This window comes from Oryctolagus cuniculus, chromosome 19, assembly GCF_964237555.1.
Source record: "Oryctolagus cuniculus chromosome 19, mOryCun1.1, whole genome shotgun sequence".
NCBI lineage: Eukaryota > Metazoa > Chordata > Mammalia > Lagomorpha > Leporidae > Oryctolagus > Oryctolagus cuniculus.
The window spans coordinates 39296835-39318891 of NC_091450.1; the positions used below are offsets into that span (position 1 = coordinate 39296835).

General features: G+C 65.6%; 1 protein-coding gene across 4 annotated transcripts in view; it reads right to left on the minus strand.

Annotated features, from left to right (window-relative positions):
* Window positions 1-449: 449 nt before the first annotated feature.
* The window catches only part of TNRC18 (trinucleotide repeat containing 18), an 83146-nt gene continuing 61538 nt past the window's right edge, over window positions 450-22057 (minus strand). For all 4 annotated transcript variants that reach the window (XM_070064332.1, XM_070064330.1, XM_070064331.1 and 1 more), the window contains 12 exons: window positions 16702-17129; window positions 13132-13284; window positions 12479-12620; window positions 11095-11212; window positions 10708-10783; window positions 10497-10605; window positions 9233-9349; window positions 8561-8725; window positions 6968-8343; window positions 2852-3088; window positions 2148-2222; window positions 450-1998 (listed from right to left, as the gene is read on the minus strand). In XM_070064332.1, coding sequence (XP_069920433.1) covers window positions 1792-1998; window positions 2148-2222; window positions 2852-3088; window positions 6968-8343; window positions 8561-8725; window positions 9233-9349; window positions 10497-10605; window positions 10708-10783; window positions 11095-11212; window positions 12479-12620; window positions 13132-13284; window positions 16702-17129 — 3203 coding nt within the window. In that variant the 3' untranslated portion in view covers window positions 450-1791. The remainder of the gene's footprint in view (window positions 1999-2147; window positions 2223-2851; window positions 3089-6967; window positions 8344-8560; window positions 8726-9232; window positions 9350-10496; window positions 10606-10707; window positions 10784-11094; window positions 11213-12478; window positions 12621-13131; window positions 13285-16701; window positions 17130-22057) is intronic.

The following is a 22057-nucleotide window of genomic DNA, read 5'->3' on the forward strand; positions in this document are numbered from 1 at the left end:
CTCTCGATTGGTGCAACTTAGACACATTCCGCACTGTTCCCGGCCTCCGTTTCCTCAGGGGGCGCGGCTGGCTTGCTTTCCATGTGGGCAGCTCCAGAGGACGGTCTGAGCTCACCGGGGGGCGGGCACCTGCCTGCGAGGCCCAAGTGGGCACCCTGGAGCCGCCACGTGGGCCGAGACCGCGCAGGCGATACCTGAGAAGGCCACCAGGTGGCGCCAGCCCGCAGTTCCCCGCACCCGCCGCAGCTGCAAGACCAGGGCCTCCGCCCGCTCCTTCTCTCCCCAGTGCCCTCCCGTGGGGGTGGCGGGGACCCCCGGGGGTCTGCACCTTAGCGTGGAAGGAAAAACGCGCGCCCTGCCTGCAGCCGCCGCGAGCTCCCAGAAGCCCCCCCACTCCCCCCATAGGCCCCCAGCCCCAGCCCCGGAACAGAGCACTCCAACCACCGGTATTTTTCCAATTAAATCTTTTTCTTTTTTTTTTTTTTTTTTATGAAAAAGATCACACAGAATTTGCCAACAAACAAAATGCCAAAAAGAAACTTAAAAAAGGAAAAACAATAATTTCCCCACCCCACCCCCCACCCAAAAACAAAACAAAACAAAAAAAAACACAACACCTTAGTCTGGCTTTTCCTTCCAAGATTGTCTGGCGAGGCCGCCGCCGCCCGGGAAGGCGCGGGCCGTAAGTGCTCGGGTCCCTGCCTCCTCCTGCGCCAGCCTGGGGTCGGGTACAGGACGGGGCAGGCGCCGGGTGCTAGACACTCACAATCTAACAGGAAATAAAAAATAATATTCTGCACGTCAGAATGTGTTCGCTGTTGGGCTGCTGCTTTTTTTTTATAATTCCATAGCTATTTTTTCACAGTTTTAAAAAGTTTATATTTATATATATTTATATATATTTATCTTTATATATATAATTAAAAAGTTGACTCCATTTAAAGGCGTATGATACAGGGGCGGACGAGTCTCACGGGAGAGAAAAACTGTACAGGGGGAGGGGCCGCCTCCCGGCAGGGCGGGGCGGGGCGGGCGTCAGCACCATTGGGGGTTTCTGTAGTGTGAGGGTCTGGGCCCCGCGCTGGGGGCCCCTCTCCACCTGGCGCCGGGCCCGCACATCTGGGTCCTGCCGTCCCGGGGCCCTACGCCGAGGGGCAGGCAGCCCCTGGCAGGTGCCCGGGGCAGGTCCCTGGAACTGGCCGGTGCCCCGAGCCCACGGAGCTGGCCGGCGCGGGCACCCCCGGCAGGTGCCTGGAACCGGTCCCCGGAGGTCCACGGAGCTGGCCGGTGCGGGCGCCCCCGGCAGGTGCCCGGGGCCGGTCCCCGGAGGTCCACGGAGCTGGCTAGCGCTGGCGCCCCTGGCAGGTGCCCCGAGGTTCACGGAGCTGGCTGGCGCGGGTGCCCCCGGCAGGTGCCCAGGGCAGGTCCCCGGAGGTCTCCAGAGCTGGCTGACACGGGCGCCCCCGGCAGGTGCCTGGAGCAGGTCCCCAAAGGTCCACGGAGCTGGCTGGCGCATGCGCCCCCGGCAGGTGCCCCGAGGTTCACGGAGCTGGCTGGCGCATGCGCCCCCGGCAGGTGCCCGGAGGTCTACGGAGCTGGCTGGCGCCCCTGGCAGGTGCCCAGGGCACGTGCCTGGGGCAGGTCCCCGAAGCTGGCTGGCGCAGGCGCCCCCAGCCCGTGGTGGGAGGTCTCGGTGGCTCCGGAACCTAAGCGAGCCTCAGATTGGTTCCTGGGAAGCCCCCTCCCCTGCGGCTCCAGGGCCCGTGCCCTCCCCCGGGGCCTCCCGGGCGCTCAGCAGAGCACGGGCACGCCGTCCGTGGAGAAGATCATGCCCGTGGTGGGCTCGTAGGTGCCGGCCAGGTAGTACAGGCCCTCGCTGTCCTGGTACTTCTTCGTCTTCACCATCTGCTCGTACTGCTCCAGGCCCACCACCAGGCACTTGTGGGACACGGTCTGCACGTCGTTCTCGTCTACGTGCGACGACTGGTACAGCGCGCGCTGCGGGCACGGCGGGCGCGTGAGGGCGGCCAGGGCCGCGAGTCCCCGCTTCCCGACCAGAGGCTGGGCAGGGCCAAGGGCGCGGGGGCGCGACGCAGAGAGGGCCCGGGACACGCGGGGCTGTGCAGGGGCCCCCGCCGCGCTCCTACCTCCATGAAGTCCTTTCTCTGGCTGGAGGCCCGCAGGGCTGCGGGGAGGCTGCGGCCGGACTTCTGGTCCCAGTGCTGCGGGGACGGACAGGCGTTGGCCGGTGGGTCGGCCGCCCCACCGGCTCACCTGGTCCTGGCGCCGCTGCCGGCCAGGGCTGGTCTCCACCCCCGCCCTGGACACACCCCGCCCAGCCGGCTCACCTGGTCCTGGCGCCGCTGCCGCCCGGCTCACCTAGTCTCCGCCCCTACCCCTCCCGGCTCACTTGGTCTCCGCCCCCGCCCCACACCTTGGTCCTGGGGCAGCTGCGGGGCGGCTCACCTCGTCTCCACACCCCGCTCACTTGGTCTCCGCCCCCGCCCCGCCCCCGCCCCGCCCCCGGTCCTGGGGCAGCTGCAGGCTGGCACACCTGGTCTCCGCCCCCCCTCACTTGGTCTCCGCCCCCGCCCGCCCCCGGTCCTGGGGCAGCTGCGGGCCGGCTCACCTCGTCTCCGCCCCCCCACCCCCACCCCCGCTCACTTGGTCTCCACCCCCGCCCCGCCCCTTGGTCCTGGGGCAGCTGCGGGCCGGCTCACCAGGTCTCCGCCCACCCCCACCCCTCCCACCCACCCACCCCGGCTCATCGGGTCTCCGCCCCCGCCCGCCCCCCGGTCCTGGGGCAGCTGCGGGCCGCTCACCGGGTCTCCGCCCCGCCCCGCCGGCTCACCTGGCCCTGGTGCAGCTGCCGGCCGGGGCTGGTCTCCTCGGGGTGGTAGAACCACTTGACCCGCACCACCATGTTGTTGCCCCACGACTCCCACATGCTCTGGATGCGGCCGATGTAGGGCAGGTTGGGGCGGCCGGCCGACAGGAAGACGGCGCAGTCGCCGATGCGGATCATCTCCTTGCCTCGCACGATGGCCTTGTAGAAGAGCTTCCGCGCCTTGCCCTTCATGCCGCGCCGCTGCGGGACACGCACGCGTCACCGGCCCGCCCGGCCCGCCCCGAACCCCGCCGGCGCTTTGCCTCGCGGGGCCTGGGGGCTGCAGCCCCTCCTTCCCAGGTCCACGGGGTGGGGGTGGGCTGCGAAGCACAGGCCGCCCCGCCCCGCCCCTCCCCGCAGTCCCGCCCAGATGCCGAGTCGCTGGAACCGACTCCCCCGCGTGGGCTCCCGAGGACAGCAGCAGGGGCGTGGGGGCGAGACCCCAAGGGCCCAAGCAGCACTGGGCGCCCACTGGGGCAGGCGCACCTCGCCCTGCAGGGGCTCTGGGGCAAAGCAATTCCCACACCCAAACCCACACCGGCTGCCAGGCTGAGTCGTGTTCCTGATCCTGGTGCGCCCGTGTGCTCGTGCATGCGGGTGCCCCGCGTGTGTGCACGTTAAGAGTCAAGGGATACGGGTCCGTGTGCACACATGTGCATATGCCAGTGTGAGAACCGGTGTGTGCATGCCTGTGTATGTCTATGTGCCTGCATGAGGACCAGTGTGTACATGTGTGTGCATGAGGACCAGTGTGTACATGTGTGCCCCTGCATGAGGACCAGTGTGTGCATGTGTGTTCATGCATGTGGGTGCCCGGCGTGTGTGCATGTTGAGAGCCAAGGGACATGGGTCCGTGTGCACACATGTGCATATGCCTGTGTGAGAACCAGTGTGTGCATGCCTGTGTGTCTGTGTGCCCCTGCATGAGGACCAGTGTGTGTATGTGTGTGCATGAGGACCAGTGTGTACATGTGTGCATGAGGACCAGTGTGTGCATGTGTGCATGAGGACCAGTGTGTACATGTGTGTGCATGAGGACCAGTGTGTACATGTGTGTGCATGAGGACCAGTGTGTACATGTGTGCCTGCATGAGGACCAGTGTGTACCTGTGTGTGTGCATGAGGACCAGTGTGTGCATGTGTGTGCATGAGGACCAGTGTGTGCATGTGTGTGCATGAGGACCAGTGTGTGCCTGTGTGCATGAGGACCAGTGTGTACATGTGTGTGCATGAGGACCAGTGTGTACATGTGTGTGCATGAGGACCAGTGTGTGCATGTGTGCATGAGGACCAGTGTGTGCATGTGTGCATGAGGACCAGTGTGTACATGTGTGTGTGCATGAGGACCAGTGTGTACATGTGTGTGTGCATGAGGACCAGTGTGTACATGTGTGCATGAGGACCAGTGTGTGCATGTGTGCATGAGGACCAGTGTGTACATGTGTGTGCACGAGGACCAGTGTGTGCATGTGTGTGCACGAGGACCAGTGTGTGCATGTGTGTGCACGAGGACCAGTGTGTGCATGTGTGTGCACGAGGACCAGTGTGTGCATGTGTGTGCATGAGGACCAGTGTGTACATGTGTGTGCACGAGGACCAGTGTGTACATGTGTGTGCACGAGGACCAGTGTGTACATGTGTGTGCACGAGGACCAGTGTGTACATGTGTGTGCACGAGGACCAGTGTGTACATGTGTGTGCATGAGGACCAGTGTGTACATGTGTGTGCACGAGGACCAGTGTGTACATGTGTGTGCACGAGGACCAGTGTGTACATGTGTGTGCATGAGGACCAGTGTGTACATGTGTGCCTGCATGAGGACCAGTGTGTACCTGTGTGTGTGCATGAGGACCAGTGTGTGCATGTGTGTGCATGAGGACCAGTGTGTGCATGTGTGTGCATGAGGACCAGTGTGTACATGTGTGTGCATGAGGACCAGTGTGTGCCTGTGTGCATGAGGACCAGTGTGTACATGTGTGTGCATGAGGACCAGTGTGTACATGTGTGTGCATGAGGACCAGTGTGTGCATGTGTGCATGAGGACCAGTGTGTGCATGTGTGTGCACGAGGACCAGTGTGTGCATGTGTGTGCATGAGGACCAGTGTGTGCATGTGTGTGCACGAGGACCAGTGTGTACATGTGTGTGCACGAGGACCAGTGTGTACATGTGTGTGCACGAGGACCAGTGTGTGCATGTGTGTGCACGAGGACCAGTGTGTACATGTGTGTGCACGAGGACCAGTGTGTGCATGTGTGTGCACGAGGACCAGTGTGTACATGTGTGTGCACGAGGACCAGTGTGTACATGTGTGTGCACGAGGACCAGTGTGTACATGTGTGTGCATGAGGACCAGTGTGTACATGTGTGTGCATGAGGACCAGTGTGTACATGTGTGTGCACGAGGACCAGTGTGTACATGTGTGTGCATGAGGACCAGTGTGTACATGTGTGTGCATGAGGACCAGTGTGTACATGTGTGTGCATGAGGACCAGTGTGTGCATGTGTGCATGAGGACCAGTGTGTACATGTGTGTGCATGAGGACCAGTGTGTACATGTGTGCCTGCATGAGGACCAGTGTGTACATGTGTGTGCCTGCATGAGGACCAGTGTGTACATGTGTGTGCCTGCATGAGGACCAGTGTGTGCATGTGTGTGCATGAGGACCAGTGTGTACATGTGTGTGTGCATGAGGACGTGTGTACATGTGTGCATGAGGACCAGTGTGTGCCTGTGTACATGCGTGCAGTCCCTGGGCAGCCGTCCCGCCTTCCTTGCCTCCAGCCACTGCTCCAGTGGGGCCCAGGGGCTGATCCCACCCTGCAGCAGGCACGGTGCAGGGTCTGGCTGCTGATCTACTGCTGGCCACTGTGACCGGTCAGGGCTGAGTCCAGGACCCATTTACTGGAAGGCCTGAGCGGAGGACGCACGAGCCAGAGGCTCTGAGCTCTGAAGAGACACCCCGAGCCCGTCACTGCCGACCCCTGAGCACCTCAGCCTGCCTGGGCAGCTGGGCCTTGAAGCGCGGATGCGGCCAGGGTCTCCCGACCCGCTGTGCGGGAGGACAAGACGCGGCGGCACTCCTGCCCACAGGACGCCTGCCAAGCCCCGCCCTGGGGTGCGCGATGGGCAGGGGACCACGAGGGCTGAGGTCCCCATGGAGAAGGATGCACGTGTGTGCACACGTGTGTGCCAATGTATCCTGCGGGAGCCTGCTGTGCACATCATACCTATGCATACCTATGCACCTATGCATGTGTGCTCACAACAGCACACGTGTGAGGGCACACACACGTGCTCATGTGTGCACACACGTGCAGACAGCACACGGCCACAGGCTGGCCTGAGGGGGCTCCCCCACTCCCTGATATTGGGGTGCATGTGGGACCCAGTTCCCGCACACAGAGCTCTCTTTCCAGCCGCAGCGAGCAGCCCAGGGTGGGCAGCTGGTCTCAGCCACAGCAAGGAGACTGAACTTGGAACCTCTGTGCCAGAGGGCAAGAGGCCCTTGCTGCTGGACCACCACCGTGCTGGCTCAGGGCTCCGGGTGCGCGGCCTGTGGAGCCAGTGGCTGGGCACCGCGACGGCAAGGAGAAGCAGCTGTCTGGCTGGCACCTCTGAGGACCGTCCACGCGGCCCAGAGCCCCCTGCTGGGCCCTGACACCTCTGAGGTCCGTCCACGCGGGCCGGAGCCCCCTGCTGGGCCCTGGCACCTCTGAGGACCGTCCACGCGGGCCGGAGCCCCCTGCTGGGCCCTGGCACCTCTGAGGACCGTCCACGCAGCCCGGAGCCCCCTGCTGGGCCCTGACACCTCTGTGGACCATCCATGTGGGCACTGACACCTCTGAGGACCGTTCACGTGGGCCCTGACACCTCTGAGGACCGTCCACGCGGGCCGGAGCCCCCTGCTGGGCCCTGGCACCTTGTGGTAATCCGTGGGCTCTGCGGTCACATTGGCCTCTTAACAGTGGTCCCATCTAGGAAGTGGGGCATGGCTGCCCCACAGCTAACCATGCCCAGGAGCTGCTGGGAGGGCGGAGGGGAGGGAGGCCCCGCCCCCTGCCGTAAGCCAGGGTACCTGGGTGGGCTTGCCGAACCACTTCCAGAGCTGCCGGGCCGGCAAGAAGGCAGCGATCTTGGGCCGGTTCTCCACAGACGGCAGGCGCTGCCGCTTGGCCAGTTCCTTGGTGGTGGGCAGGTGGACGCCCTCTCTCTTTTTGGGGCGGTTCTTGGTGCCCGCCCCAGCCTGGGCCTTGGGCTTCAGAGGCTGTGAGGGCTGGGCCGGAGGGGCTGGGGCCGGCGCCGCGGGCGCCTTCTTGCCTGGGGAGTGGGCCGAGGAGCGCGCCTTGCCTGCCTGCTTGGGTGCCTTGGTGGGGAGGGCCGGCTGGGCAGAGGGGCCGGCTGCCGCGGCAGGGGCGGCCTCGTCGTCCGAGCTGCAAGAGGAGTCCTCGTCTGTGGTGGACGAGGAGGAGGACGAGGACGAGGAGGAGGAGGACGAGGAGGAGGAGGAGGACGAGGAGGAGGACGAGGAAGAGGAGGACGAGGAGGAGGAGGACGAGGACGAGGAGGAGGAGGACGAGGAAGAGGAGGACGAGGAGGAGGAGGACGAGGACGAGGAGGAGGACGAGGAGGAGGCAGGAGACGAGGCCCGGGAGCTGGAGGCGCTGCAGTCGCGGCCGCCGGCGCCCCGGCCTTCCTCCCTGCTCTTGTCGCCTTCCTCTTCGCCCTCGGTCTCGGAGCCGCTGCTGCTGCTGCTGCTGCTGCCGCTGCTGCTGCTGCTGCTGCCGCCGCTGCTCTCCGACTCCTCGGCCCCGTCCTGCTCGGCCTGCGCCTTGTCGGGGCTCTTGGGGTCTCCCGAGTCCTCCAGCACCAGCCCCGACGCCGGCTCCTGCGCGAGGTCTCCGTCCAGGGCCTGGGGCCAGGCTGTCTTGGGCTCACTGCTGCCGGCTGCCGGGGCGTAGCTGCCCAGGCCCAGCAGGCCCTTGGGCTCCTGCCAGCCCCCGGCCCCCGGGTCTTCCCGGAGCAGCAGCGCCTCTTTGGCCTTCTTGCTTTTGGGGGACGTGACCCCCTCGTGGTCCAGTTTGACGAGCAGTTCCGCCTCCTCGCCCGGCCTCCGTGGGCCCTTGGTGCCCGGCTCCTCGGCGGCTCGCGCCTTCTTAGGCTTGGGGCGGGTGGCGGGCATGGTGATGGGCACGGAAGGCAGGGGTGCTGCGGCCAGGCCCGTGGCGGGGGCTGGCAGCTCCCCGAACGGCTCGGGAGCTGGGCAGCTGGCGAAGGCGGGTGGTGCAGGGCTGGGCTGGGGAGGCGCTGGGCGGGACTTGGGGGCTTTGGCCCGCTTGTCCACAGGCTCCGGGGGGCTCTTCTTGGAACTTGGGGTGCTGATCGGCTCCAGGGACAGGGGGGCACTGGGGACCTCATCCGTGGAGCCCCCTTCCTCCAGGACAGCAGCCCTGTCTGGGAGAGAGAGAAGAGGACACATGGAGACCAGGGATGGGCAGACCCCTCGGGGTCAGGAAGGGGCCTCACTAACAAGTCCTCCCAGCCGTGCTGGCCCCACGGGAGCTGTTCTCGGACGGTAGCACCTCCCACCCATGGGAGATGGGTGTGACCTTGTGCACAGACCCCAAGCCGCCCCTGCCTGAGCGCCCCCGTCAGGCCCAGGCCAACCTACCACCCTTGGCCTTGGCACTGGGCTTCCGCCCACGCCCTCGGGCCCTGGATCCCGACTCTTCGGCCCCTGCTGGGCCCCCCTCTTTGCCTCCCCCGGTGTCTTTGCTGGTCTTCCGGCTGCGGCGCTTGGCACTGGGCACCAGGAGGGCCGGGGATGGCTCAGCACCTGCGGGGCAGAGCAGACGGGCTCAGGCCTGGTCCTTGTCTTTGAGTTTTTGGAAGGGTCCCCCGTCAAGGGGCGCAGGAGTGGCCATGTTTGGGGCTGAACCAAGGTCTGCTGACTCTTATGCAGCACTGAGGAACCCTGAGAAGTCGGGCAGTGCCAGGGCCACGTCCTGCTTCTGCCTCTTAGCACAGGGGCCTGGGGGAGTCGTCAGGGTCTCCGAGCCCCAGCGTCACTACAGCGCCCAGGGGAGGCAGCACCAGCCGCATGGGCCTGGGCAGGAACGGTTCTCGTTGGGCTCCTGGTCTGGGGCCAGCCTCCTGACAGCTGTGAGAGTCCCGCTTCAGGCCCCCGTCTGGGAGTCCCCGGCCACGGTTTCTTACGCCCACTGTGGGTCCCAACAGTGCAAATGGCAAACAGAGCCCAGGGCCAGGGTGCAGAGAGCAGGCACAGGCCTCAGGGGCGGCCCCGGCTGGGGCACAGGAGTGGCAGGCAGCACCCGTCACTCACACTGGATCTTGTAGTCAGGAGGCAGGAGGCGGATGTGTGAGAGGGGGATCCTTCCCGTGTCTCCGTCGTCGAACTCCACGGTGATCAGGTCCCCGTCGTCCTCCAGGTCCAGCAGCCCTGGAGCGGGACAGACAGGTCCGTGGGGCCACACCTCTGGGCAACGGGAGGCAGGAAGGGGCCCACGTACAGGTGTGGGTGGGGGGAATGCCAGTGGGCCTGGGAGCCATGCAGCAGCTGGGCAGCCCTGCCTCGCAGGTGCCAACTTCAGTCCTGACTCCTTGTCGGGAGCTGGGTTCATGAGACAGCCCCATCCTGGCAGGGTACCGGGGACCCCAACAGTGGAGGGGCCGAGGGGTGGGGGACAGGCCTGAGTGGGGAGCTCTGCCCAGCTCTACGCTGAAGGATGCTGGGCACAGGCGACCTCTCAGGTGTGCATGGTGACAGCTAGCCCCTCTCCCGAAGGCCGGCCCCCACGCCTATGTCCCCAGACACAGGCTGCAGGGAGTCTGACGGGCTAGGGGAAAGACCCGGAAGGGCTGGCACTTGGGGTTTGCCCTAACAGGACATCCGGGCTCCCCACAGCCAGATCTCCTCGTGGTCCTGCCCAGGCTCTCCTACGTTTCCACTGTGCTACGGCGTGCACCCCTGCCCCCCCAGACGCCGGCACTAAACCTACTCGCTGTGCCTAGCTCACCCCATGGCAGCGCCCTCCATGGCGGCGGCAGCCATCCCCGGGGGACACAGCTCTCCCCACAGCAAAGGCAGAGCCGCGGCTGCACCTGCCTGAGCCCCACACCCACACACGCTTCTGGGGCACCCGTTGTTTCGTGTGCCAGGGGCCCCCCGACGTCCTGGAGGAGCCCCTTCCCCACCTCCGTCAGCCCCGTGTGGAAGGACGCCGGCCTCACTGCGTCACGTTACAGACAAGGTGGCCCAGGTCCGTCCAACGGGCCCACCAGAAACCACGGGACCCAAGTCTGGTCACCCCAGAACTTGTGTGGGAAAGCGGGGAGCAGGACACTCTCTGCTGACAGGCTGGCTAAGATGGTGCCCTGTGCTCCCCACAGAGCCGGCGTGACAGCAGCAGGGGTGACAGTCCTGTGAGAGGGCTGGCGAGCACCTGGACCAAGCCGTGCCGAAAGGCCCCAGAGTTTTCAGTCAGGAGCTACGGGCGTCTTCACACTGCGCTCAGTTCCACCTGGGTTTGGGTGAGGCAGTGAAACCGCAGGGAGGGGCACGGAGGCCTGGGGGGGCAGCCGCTCACCTCGGACCACGGTGCCCGGGTAGAGGCAGCGGTACTGCTGGCTCCAGTAGGCTGCGATCCTGGTCCCCTGCGGCAGGAAGCGCGTGGAGGCCGGCCTCACGTCGTTGATCTGAGAGGGGGTGGGGTTGAGCACCAGGCAGTGGCCTAGCAAAGCTGGGGCCACAGTCTTTGGCGCCTCCCGCCCAGGGTCCCGCCCACCTTCCCCACTCACCGCCTCCTGCAGCAGCTGCTCCAGGCAGTAGATGTGGGGCCGGTTCCCACGCTCACCCTCCACCACCACACGGTATCTGCAAGGCCAGGACAGAGGCCGAGTGAGCGGGCGGAGGCCGGAGACCTGCAGAGAGGGGCCCGCCCCGCCCTGCCCCAGCCAGCCCTGCCCTGCCCCGGCCAGCTTGGCCTCCCAGACAGCTAGGATGCAGCACCAGGACGGGAAGGCGGGTTCTGCCTTCTTCTACCTCAGTTTCCTCGTCACTAAGAGCCCCACCAGGCCGGTCCACCAGACCCCAAGAGGCCATGCACACTCCCTCTGGTCTGGCGAGCCCCCTGTGCTCAGGGCGGGGACGGGGAGTGGAGACGCAGCCCGGCCCGGCCTGCTCACATGTCCGGCGAGTGCAGCGTCTGCACGTGCCCGGCGTACAGCAGCTTGTCGTCCATGGGGATCAGCACGCGCAGGCCGTCCCTCAGCTCGTCCTTGTCGATGACGCAGGAGCGCGGGGCTGCAGGAGGGAGCAGTGAGGCGGGGCTGCAGCCGGGCCTCTGGGAGACCCTGCCTCCCCCCAGGCCTGTGGGCCACCCCTGCCATGCGTGTGCGTGTGTGCCTGCACCAGCCCCAGGTGGCTGGGAACCCTGGGGCGGTGGCCTGCACAGCCTTGAGCCAGAGCAGGAAGCCCCGGGTCACCCACTGCCACCCCACGCTCAGGACGCCATCGCTGGCCCTGGCGTCCAGCCCCCCGCTTCCCACCTGGGCTATGGAGAACGAAACGCAGCCAACCTCACGGCCACCCCCACCCCACAGTACCGTGTTTCCTTCCCTGTCACCGCCACCCCAACTAGGACCCCAGGGCTCGGGGGGGCCAAGGGCCCTCTCCAAGGTAGGCTCGTGCGTGGGCAGAGGGCCTGGCCGTGCCACCCCGCATGCAGTAACGGCGGAAGGACCGCAGGGGCCCTGGCTCCCACGTCCCCTCCCAAGCCCGCAGCATCGCAGGAAGACGGTGGGGCGGGCCCAGTGGCTGAGTCCCACAGCTCTGCATGGTCGGGGCTCGGGACAGCCACTGCGCCCCACAGGCCTGAGGACCACATGTGGCCGCACGGCTGGTGGCAACGCTGCACCAGCGGCCCCACGCACCCTCAGGGAGGGCCCAGCACCTGCACTTGCTGTGTCCACTCCACCCTCCCAAAACTCCCCAGAGCTGCAGACCCCTGGCCCCAGTGCCCACTGGACGTGAGCCACCCACCAGAACTGCAGCTACCTAACCCCGCTGTGCGATCTCCCCGCTCCCTGCGGGACCTGGGTCTCGGGACAGCTCCCCCCAGCACCAGTCTTCACCCCTCCTCGCCACACCCACGCTGACACCCCGCCATCACAATCACTCTCCGGCCCTAACACATCCAAACCTCCCGCCTCTCCCACCTACTGGTAGCATGGCGGCCGCAGGCCACTACCAGCTCTGCCTGGGAGGCGACAGTGGGGCCCTCTCTGATCCCTAGGAAGCAGCAGCAGCTGTTTCAAAACCAACCTGACCACGTGGCTCTCTGTGGACAGCCTCCCAGGGCTCACACGGGGCCTGGCCTCGTCCCCAGGCCACAGCTCAGCTGGCCTCCTTTCCGCCCGCGGCAGCTCCTGCGCTCCTGGCCGCCTCAGGGCCTTTGCATGTGCCCCTCCCTGCCCCCACCCCCCCGCGCCGGCTCAGCCAATGCCTTCGGCTTCCCCAGGAGACCCTGGCACAGCCCCCCCCACCGGCACACAGGGCTGTGCTGCTCACCGGGAGTCAGCGGCCGCTCCACAGCCCCGGCCCGCGGCAGGTGCTCATCCTCGGAGAAACTCGAGTCCTGGTTGGGCTCGAAGTCCTCCTCGGCCGCCATGCTCTCCATCAGCTTGCTCACGGCGCCCCCCTTGCCCCGGTTCTGAGAACAGAGCAGGACACCCGCAGCTGAGGTCGGGGCACAGAGGACCTCTCCGGAGTCCCGGGGCCATGGCACAGTGGGGGTCCCGGCGGGGTCCACCCCAGAGGCCTGTGTGTACTTGGCACGGTACTCCATACTCAGCACTCTCCCTACAGCCAGTACCACGACAGACAGCTCGGCTCTCTCCTTAGGGAGACCGAGGTAGCACTCCCAGCGTGGGCAAAGGGCTGGAGAAAACCAGCCTGGGCAGTGACTGCCGACATGCCCTCTTCTCAACTGAGGGCAGTGTGGAGACCCTCCTGGGGCTGGCCGCCACACCGGGCCTCTGGGCAGTGGTCCAGGTGGCGCCTCCTGGGGACAGGGCCCACGTCTGTGGGGACTGCTGCTGCAGTTAGGAGCTGTGACCCCATCCAGGCTCAGAAGCACAGACAGGGGCCACGGGGGGCGGGGGACTTGAAGCCAGGGCCCCCCCCCCCCCGCCCACCAGGGAGCAGGGCCTGGGCAGCCTCACCTCCTTCTTCACCTCCTTTCCTTTGGCCTTGGCCTTGCTCCTCTTGGCGGTGGCCAGGGAGCTGGTGTGAGGGGCCCTGGCCTCAGGGGGCAGCGCAGGGGCGCGGGGCGGCTGGACGGTAGCTCCCGAGCCGGCCTCCTTCCCTTTCTTCTTCTGCAGGGGGAAGCGGCAGAAGGCAGCCATCAGGAGGGGCGGACCCCACCCCATCCGCCCCAGCCCCTCACCCCCGTGCCAGCGCTAGACGGCCCCACATGGGTCGCCCTGAGCCAGGACACAGGTCCGCTCCTCCTGCCCTGGGTCCCGATCGTTACATGACTGCTGGAAGGGAGCTGCCGTCCCCCCCACCGAAGCGGACGCTGCCCTGAAGGCACTGGCTGCCCATGCAGGGAGCGCCCCAGGACTTCCTGCGAGCTCACGGAACAGGGCACCGGCTGCCCGCGCAGGGAGCGCCCAGGACTTCCCACGAGCTCACGGAACAGGGCACCGGCTGCCCGCGCAGGGAGCACGCCAGGACTTCCCGCGAGCTCACGGAACACGCGGACACATCCTGGCAGTTCAGCCCGAGTTCTGCTTGGCAGCTTCTCTCCCCAGCGTGTCTGGGGCACACGGAGGCAGCTCGGCTTCTGTTTTGTGGCAGCTGTGGGGTGTGCCCCAGGCAGAGGGAGCCCTGGCTCGGCTCACTGCCCCCCGCAGCAGACCCACCAGGGATGCCGCACGCCGAAGCGGCCCTCCCGACCACCTCTCCAGGCCCGGGCGCTTAAACCCACTTCCTGCCTAAGTTGCTTCCAGAACAGCCGGGGTCCTGCGGCCTGCCTGGCGGGGAGGGCAGCACCCCCCCCACACCTGAGGGGCACCGCCCACACGGAAGGGAAACTGGCTCCAGTCTTTTAAAGACAGCCACAGCCTTGCACTAGAAACCTGTCAGACAAACGGGAGCACCCACACTTCCCGGCCGCTGAGGTCCCGTTCAGTGCACTTGGCGTGTAAAGCCGGTAAAATCCAGGTCACGGGTCTGGGGGCGGGCAGCAGCTAACTCGGTGCCTTGTTAAGCGACGTGTCAGAGACATAAGGCTTGGGACTGGGCAGGTGGGCCACGAGCTCACAGGAAAAGCCAGCAGTGGGCACGGGTGCCTCCAAGACAGGATGGCCACGGCACCCACATCACACGGCAACGTGTAGGGCTAAGGGGCACAGCCTCACCCCCGCCGTGGAGCAGAGACCACGGAGCCTCTCCTGCGTCTGACGCCGGCAGACAGGGCGGCCCTGGAGCCTGTGTGCCCTCCTTCGCAGGGCAGGGGCGGGCCAGGGCGGCAGCCACAAAGCTGTCTCCTCCCGGGTTCTCCTCTCCTTCCTTCTCTGTGCCTTCCACGTTACCTCCCAAAGCATCTTCCACACAGAACTGGGAGCTGATCATTTCCCCTTTAACTACAACACCCATTTCTGGGAGTCCCTCCCCTTTATTAAAAAAAAAAGAAAAAAAAACTAACTCCCAGTGTGAGAGAGGCCCCACCCCAGGGACGTCTGTGGCTTCGATAATGACAATGGCAAAATACCATCATCAGCCCGTCTGCAGCCAGCGCAGAGGACGGCAAGGAAGGACACCCCCCAGGGATGGCCAGCTGCGCCAATGCTCCCGCCGTCTGAACGTGGGCACAGAGTAAGAAATGAAACCCCTGAGGCAGGCACAAACGCACAGGACGTAAGACTACACCACCACCCCTGACACAGGCATCCGTAACAGGGGCTGCTCGGCTTCTGCTCCAGATCCTGCTAACGCGCCGGGGAGAGCAGCGGACAACAGCCCAAGTGCTTGGGCCCCTCTCCCCACGTGGGAGACCAGGAAGAAGCTCCTGGCTCAGTCCTGGCCGTCACGGCCATGTGGGGGCTGAAGCAGCAAATGGAAGATCTTTGTCTCTCTGTCCCTCTGCTTTGCAAATAAATAAATAAATCTTTTTTTAAAAAAAATAGCCAAAATAAAAACATCTCAAAAAAGTTGTTGTGCAGTCCACGGAGTGATTTCTACGGTGGCCGACGATGAACCTGTTGGTCCGTCTCATCACGCTGTCAAACACCGGCCCTGGGCAGGCCCTGGGCCCGGCAGGTAAGGTGCCACTTGGGATGCCCACATCCCATACCAGACGGCACGCATTCAAGTCCCAGCTCCGCTCCCCACTCCAGCTCCCTGCGCAGGAGGCCAGTGAGCGCCGTGGATGGAGTGTGTGTGTGTGTCTGTGTGCCTTTCAGAGTGAAACAATTTATGAAAAACCCGAGACTGAGTGAGCCTCTGATCCTGTCCCCCAACAGCCCTGGCTGCTTGCACACCGGGGTGGGGGGGAGCCAGGGGCTCCAGCAGAGGGCACCAGAGAGCAGCGTGGCCCCGTGGTTACAGCCCAGGGTGCGAGAACCCACACTCAAGGCTGGGCTCTGGTGCTCACCGGCAGGGGTGGCCCATGGGAAAGTGAAGCAGGGGGAAGCTACCTCACGTGGGTCTACGCCAGCTCAGGAAATTAAACACAGGGCTCCTCTCGCCACGGTGTCCAGTTACTCGTGTCACCGCAGTCCGCAAACATTCACCGGAAAATCGCAGAGGTGAGGCGTTCATTGGTTCTAAGCCGTGCGCCCTCTCTCACCACCTGCGCCGCCTCACCTGGCACTGGGTCACCGCTGCCCCGCACACCACGCTGCCTACCCCCCCCACCCCCGGCCCCAGAGGCTGAGCGGCATCTGCGTGACCAGACCACACTCCTGGCGTCACCGTGCTTAGAGAGGGGCTCGGAGCTGCCTGTGGTTTCAGGCATCCGTGGCAGGGACCACAGGGGCAGGGGGCAGACCACCAGCTACCTGGACTGGAACATACCTCCCTCACATGGGGCCACCTGGGAAAGTGCCAGAACACGTCCGGCCCGGCGCGGGATTCCTGGACCGTGCCGGCACCTTTCCCCCAGGCCCTGAGGACCAGGAGACGGCTGAGCCGTGGGAGGTAAGAGGGGAGCACACGCCCAGGTGCCCGTGGACGCCATCCCACTACAGTCCCTTCCTCACGCCGCCTCAGCACGGCTACTTGAGGGCTCGGCCTCCACCGGGGACTCGGGGCAGAGACGCTGGAGTCAGACACCACCAGAAAGTCGCTGTCAACCTGGACTCAGCACACAGGTGGGGACCGACTGGCCACCAGCTTCCCAGCAGCCAGTGCAAAAAGGGCAACAGGACTAATGGTCAGAACTCCTGCTGACCAAGTTTCCCTAGTCCAAGGGGACAGCTCAGGGAATCTGCGAACTGGCGGTGGGGGAAGGGACCTCCGGTCTCGTGAAGAAGTCAAAGCCCCTTCAGGCCAGGGCTTCTGCCAGCGACAGACCCACAGTCTCATGGCTTCAGACGGTGGCATGCGCTGGACAAGGACCAGGGGCTCTGAGAGCACAGGTGTTCCCGGAGTTCTGCCGCGGGGCGGGGGCTGCGACTAGGAAGGCACGGCTCCCCAGAGGCTCACGGGGCTGGAGTCAGGGGCTTCCCAGGCTGGGCGCACCCAGGGGCCCCACCCGCAGCCTGCATGCACACTTGTGCCGACCCTACCTTCCTGGGGTCCTTCCTGTCCTTGGCGCGGCCGGTGTCCTTGCGTGGGCTCAGCGGGCCGCTCTTGCCGCAGCGGCTGGGCTTGGCGGCCGGCGTGGCGCTGGCGGGCACGGGGGTGGCGGCCGAGGCGTCATGCAGGAAGATGCGCTCGCTGCGGCGCCGCGCCCACAGGTCGTCGTCGCTGGCCTCGGGTCCTGCCTCGAAACCGTGCTCCTTGGGGCCCCGCAGCTTCCTGGCCTTGCGGCTCTTCTCTGCCACCAGCTTGGCCTTGTCTGGGCTGGCGGGGCCGGGCCCCCGGGCGCTGGGCGTGGGCACGGCCAGGGCGGGCCCCGGCTCCCCCAGCCCCTTCTTGGGCCGCAGCAGCCCGGCAGGTGACTGCTTGCGCACCTTGACCTCGCTCTCGGAGTCCGTGTACTCAAACTCCGTCCCTGCGACAGGAGGGGGAGGGGCTCGTGCGCAGGCTCCCCGCGGCCTCCGCTCCAACCCGCCCCACCGGCCACCAGCAGCAAGGCCACAGGCCCGTTCCTCCCCAGCAGCCTGGCTGCCTGTGTGGGCGCCTCTCGTGGCTTCCAGGAGTACCCACTGCCCACAGTACCCACTGCCCACAGTACCCACTGCCCTCACCCAGTGGCCCAGGGATGGAGGAGGACCGGCTCGGCCTTTCCTGCCCCCACCTCCGGCTGCCCAGAGCACCAGCTGTCATGCGGAGGTCCCGGCCCACCTGGGCCCTCCCAGCGTCTCCCGTGTGGTCCGTGGAAATCCCAGAGGCCAGGGCAGGTGAGCCGGGTGGGGCCCAGCCTCTGATGAGGCGGGGGAAGCCCACCGAAAATCCCCAGCCTCGGGGCCCCCCTCCCCCTCCCGATGCTGCGTCTCAGAGCAGGGAGGCCCTGCCACCACCTGGCCCGAGCCCCTCTGCAGGCAGGGCCACACCAGAGCCCAATCAGCCCCGGGCCCAGCCCGTCCTCCCGCACCCAGGCCACTCAGGATCCTTTCCACAGCCCAGGGACGCGCCCCTCGCCCTGGGTCTCGGATCCTGCACCTGGGCTACCTGGACACGCGCAGACAGCAGAACCACCTCCCCCACTGCCCACAGTGCCCACTGCCCACAGTGCCCACTGCCCACACCCAGTACCCACTGCCCACACCCAGTACCCACTGCCCACAGTGCCCACTGCCCACACCCAGTACCCACTGCCCACAGTGCCCACTGCCCACACCCAGTACCCACTGCCCACAGTGCCCACTGCCCACACCCAGTACCCACTGCCCACAGTGCCCACTGCCCACACCCAGTACCCACTGCCCACAGTGCCCACTGCCCACAGTACCCACTGCCCACAGTGCCCACTGCCCATAGTACCCACTGCCCACAGTGCCCACTGCCCACACCCAGTACCCACTGCCCACAGTACCCACTGCCCTCACCCAGTGCCCACTGCCCACAGTGCCCACTGCCCACAGTGCCCACTGCCCTCACCCAGTACCCACTGCCCACAGTACCCACTGCCCTCACCCAGTACCCACTGCCCACAGTGCCCACTGCCCTCACCCAGTACCCACTGCCCACAGTGCCCACTGCCCTCACCCAGTACCCACTGCCCACAGTACCCACTGCCCTCACCCAGTACCCACTGCCCTCACCCAGTACCCACTGCCCACAGTGCCCACTGCCCACACCCAGTACCTACTGCCCACAGTACCCACTGCCCTCACCCAGTACCCACTGCCCACAGTACCCACTGCCCTCACCCAGTACCCACTGCCCACAGTACCCACTGCCCTCACCCAGTACCCACTGCCCACAGTACCCACTGCCCTCACCCAGTACCCACTGCCCACAGTGCCCACTGCCCTCACCCAGTACCCACTGCCCACAGTACCCACTGCCCTCACCCAGTACCCACTGCCCACAGTACCCACTGCCCACAGTACCCACTGTCCTCACCCAGTACCCACTGCCCACAGTACCCACTGCCCTCACCCAGTACCCACTGCCCACAGTGCCCACTGCCCACAGTACCCACTGCCCTCACCCAGTACCCACTGCCCTCACCCAGTACCCACTGCCCACAGTACCCACTAACCTCACCCAGTACCCACTGCCCAGAGTGTCCACTGACCTCACCTAGTACCCACTGCCCAGAATACCCACTGCCATCACCCAGTACCCACTGCCCACAGTGCCCACTGCCCAGTGCCCACTGCCCTCACCCAGTACCCACTGCCCACAGTACCCACTGCCCTCACCCAGTACCCACTGCCCAGAGTACCCACTGCCATCACCCAGTACCCACTGCCCACAGTGCCCACTGCCCACAGTACCCACTGCCCTCACCCAGTACCCACTGCCCTCACCCAGTGCCCACTGCCCACAGTACCCACTGCCCTCACCCAGTACCCACTGCCCACAGTGCCCACTGCCCTCACCCAGTGCCCACTGCCCACAGTACCCACTGCCCTCACCCAGTACCCACTGCCCACAGTGCCCACTGCCCACAGTACCCACTGCCCTCACCCAGTACCCACTGCCCACAGTGCCCACTGCCCTCACCCAGTGCACACTGCCCACTGTACCCACTGCTCTCAACCAGTACCCACCACTCTCACCCAGTACCCACTGCTCTCCCCAGTACCCACCACTCTGATCCAGTACCCACAGCCCACAGTACCCACCAGTCTCACCCAGTACCCACTGCCCACTGTTCCCACCGCTGACCCAGTACCCACGGCCCACAGTACCCACCAGTCTCACCCAGTACCCACTGCCCACTGTACCCACCAGTCTCACCCAGTACCCACAGCCCACAGTACCCACCAGTCTCACCCAGTACCCACTGCCCACTGTTCCCACTGCTGACCCAGTACCCACGGCCCACAGTACCCACCAGTCTCACCCAGTACCCACTGCCCACTGTACCCACCAGTCTCACCCAGTACCCACAGCCCACAGTACCCACCAGTCTCACCCAGTATCCACTGCCCACTGTACCCACTGCTCTGACCCAGTATCCACGGCCCACTGTACCCACCACTCTCACCCAGTGCCCACTGCCCACTGTACCCACCGCTCTCACCCAGAGCCCACTGCCCTCCAGTCCACAGCTCTCCCCTACCTCACTTGGAAAATCGCTGAGCCCTGTGATGAGCCCCGTCACCTGTCGGGCAGCGCTCCTGGGCCCGGACTCTGTCCTCACAGGGCCACACTGCCGAGGCACCTCCCCTGCCCGCCCCTGGAAGCAGTGGGTAAGTTCTCCAACCCCGCACGGCTCGAGGCCGGCCCACGGCTGGCTGGGGCCCAGGGGGAGTATGTGAGCGAGGGGCTGAGGGCACCCCTCCTGGGCAGGGCCCGGACGTCCTCACGACCCCGGCAATGCCCTGTGCAGAAAGACCAGAGCTTGGTCCTGCCATGGGCTCTCCCAGTGCGCGAGCCGAGAGGCCAGGGCCCCCCCAGGCCTGCTGGCCAGGAGGGCTGCTGAGGGAGGCCCAGCCCCACCGCCCTGCCAGAGGCAGCTGCCGCAGCAGGGGCCGGCAGGAAACCCGGCGGGAAGGAGTCAGCGGCAGCACCAACGATCCCGGCGAGAGACCCTTCCCTAACAGACCTCCTGCTGCACTGAAAAACGCAGGCTGGAGGGGTCCGGGGCGGAGTGGGGGCACCCAAGGACAGCCGACAGCCCCCCGGAACCCTGGGCGCGCGTCATCGCCCGCACACGCACACGCACACGGCAGATGCGGGGTGGACGGGCAGTATGCAGAGAAGGCTGGGCTCGAGGTGCGAGGACCAGGACCGGGTCCCGTCCCCGCACCAGCCACCCTGCAGCTGGCCAGTCTTGTCACACGCAGGACAGCAAGGGTGGGACACGCGTGGCAAAGAACCAGGGAAGGGAAGCCTTGAAACAGCAGACGCTGCCACGAGAGACCCCCTGCTGCCTAGCCATCCCGCGCAGAGCAGGCCCGGAGCAGCCCCAGTGACAGCAGAAACCGATCTCGACACAACCAGGGCAGCCACCTAGAAACAGACTCTGGGGGCCCGAGCCCTGGCAGGAAGTAGTCCAAGGCAGAGAGAGGATGCAAGGGGCTGGGTGCGCGCAGCCTCCAGGCATGCCCCAGGGCTCCTGGCAGCCAAAGGACCGAGGAAACACACCGCGTTCTGGACAGAAAACACACCGGCTGGACCCGACCCCGACAACACAGCCGAGGCTGGCCCAGGCAGACGAGGCTTCAGAAGGGCAGCTGCTAACGCCGAGGCAGAACCAGCGCTGGGGTCAATGCACGCAGAGAATGAGGAAGACGAGCAAGGACACAGAGCCGCCCCCTGCAGCGCCGGGTCCCCTACGGGAGCCAGCTCAAGCCCCGGCTGCTCCGCATCCGACCCAGCTCCCTGCTAACGGCCTGGGAGAGCAGCACGGGATGGCCCGAGTGCCCGGGCCCCTGTACCCATGTGGGAGACCCAGAAGCAGCTCCTGGCTCCAGCCAGGCCCAGTCCCTACTGCTGTGGTCATCTGGGGCATAACCAGCGGATGGAAGATCTCTCTGTCTCTCCTCTCTCATTAACTCTGGCTTTTAACTAATAAAAAAATAAAATAAATAAATAACAAGAAATCCTTGGAGAGACCTCAGAGCTGAAGGGATGAAGAGAGGAAGGGAGAGTTGGTGTGTGGCGCAGTGGGTGAAGCTGCTGCCCCTGCCCGCCGGGCTGGACGCCCGCCCCTCGTATCACGGTGCCTGGGATCGAGTCCCGCCTTTGCTTCTGACACAGCTTCCTCCCAGCGTGCACCTGGGAAGTGATGGCTCTCGTGCTTGGGCCCCTGCCACTCAGGGACGGAGTTCCTGGCTCCTGGCTCCAGCCTGGCCCAGCCCTGGGTGTTGCAGGCATTTGGGGAGTGAACCAGGAGATGGAAGCGTGCTCTCTCTCCCCCTCACCCCTTGTCACTTTGCCTTACAAATAAATATGAGAAGGAGAGGGGAGAGGGGAGAAGGGAGAGGGGAGAGGGGAGAGGGGAGAGGGGAGAGGGAGGATAAGGAAGGCGTGCCTGAGAGCTGTCAGAAGGAACAAGGGCGGGAAACATCTGAGGCTGGAACATTCTCCAGGTTGATGCCGGAAGTGTGCAGACACAAAGGGGGAGGTGAGCGCCAGGCAGGACAAACCAAGAAGCCCATGAAGAGGAACGCCGCCGGTGAAGACCACGACGAGCCCACCAGAGCCACAACACTCGCTCCGCCCACCGCTACAGGACGTCTGGACAGACGGCCTCCGCTCATCACAGACGGAGCGCAGCAGAGAGCACACGGCTCTGAACTGTGGGGAGAAGCGAGTGCCAAGCCCAAGTCCTCACCCAAGGGGAACACCGCTGGAGAA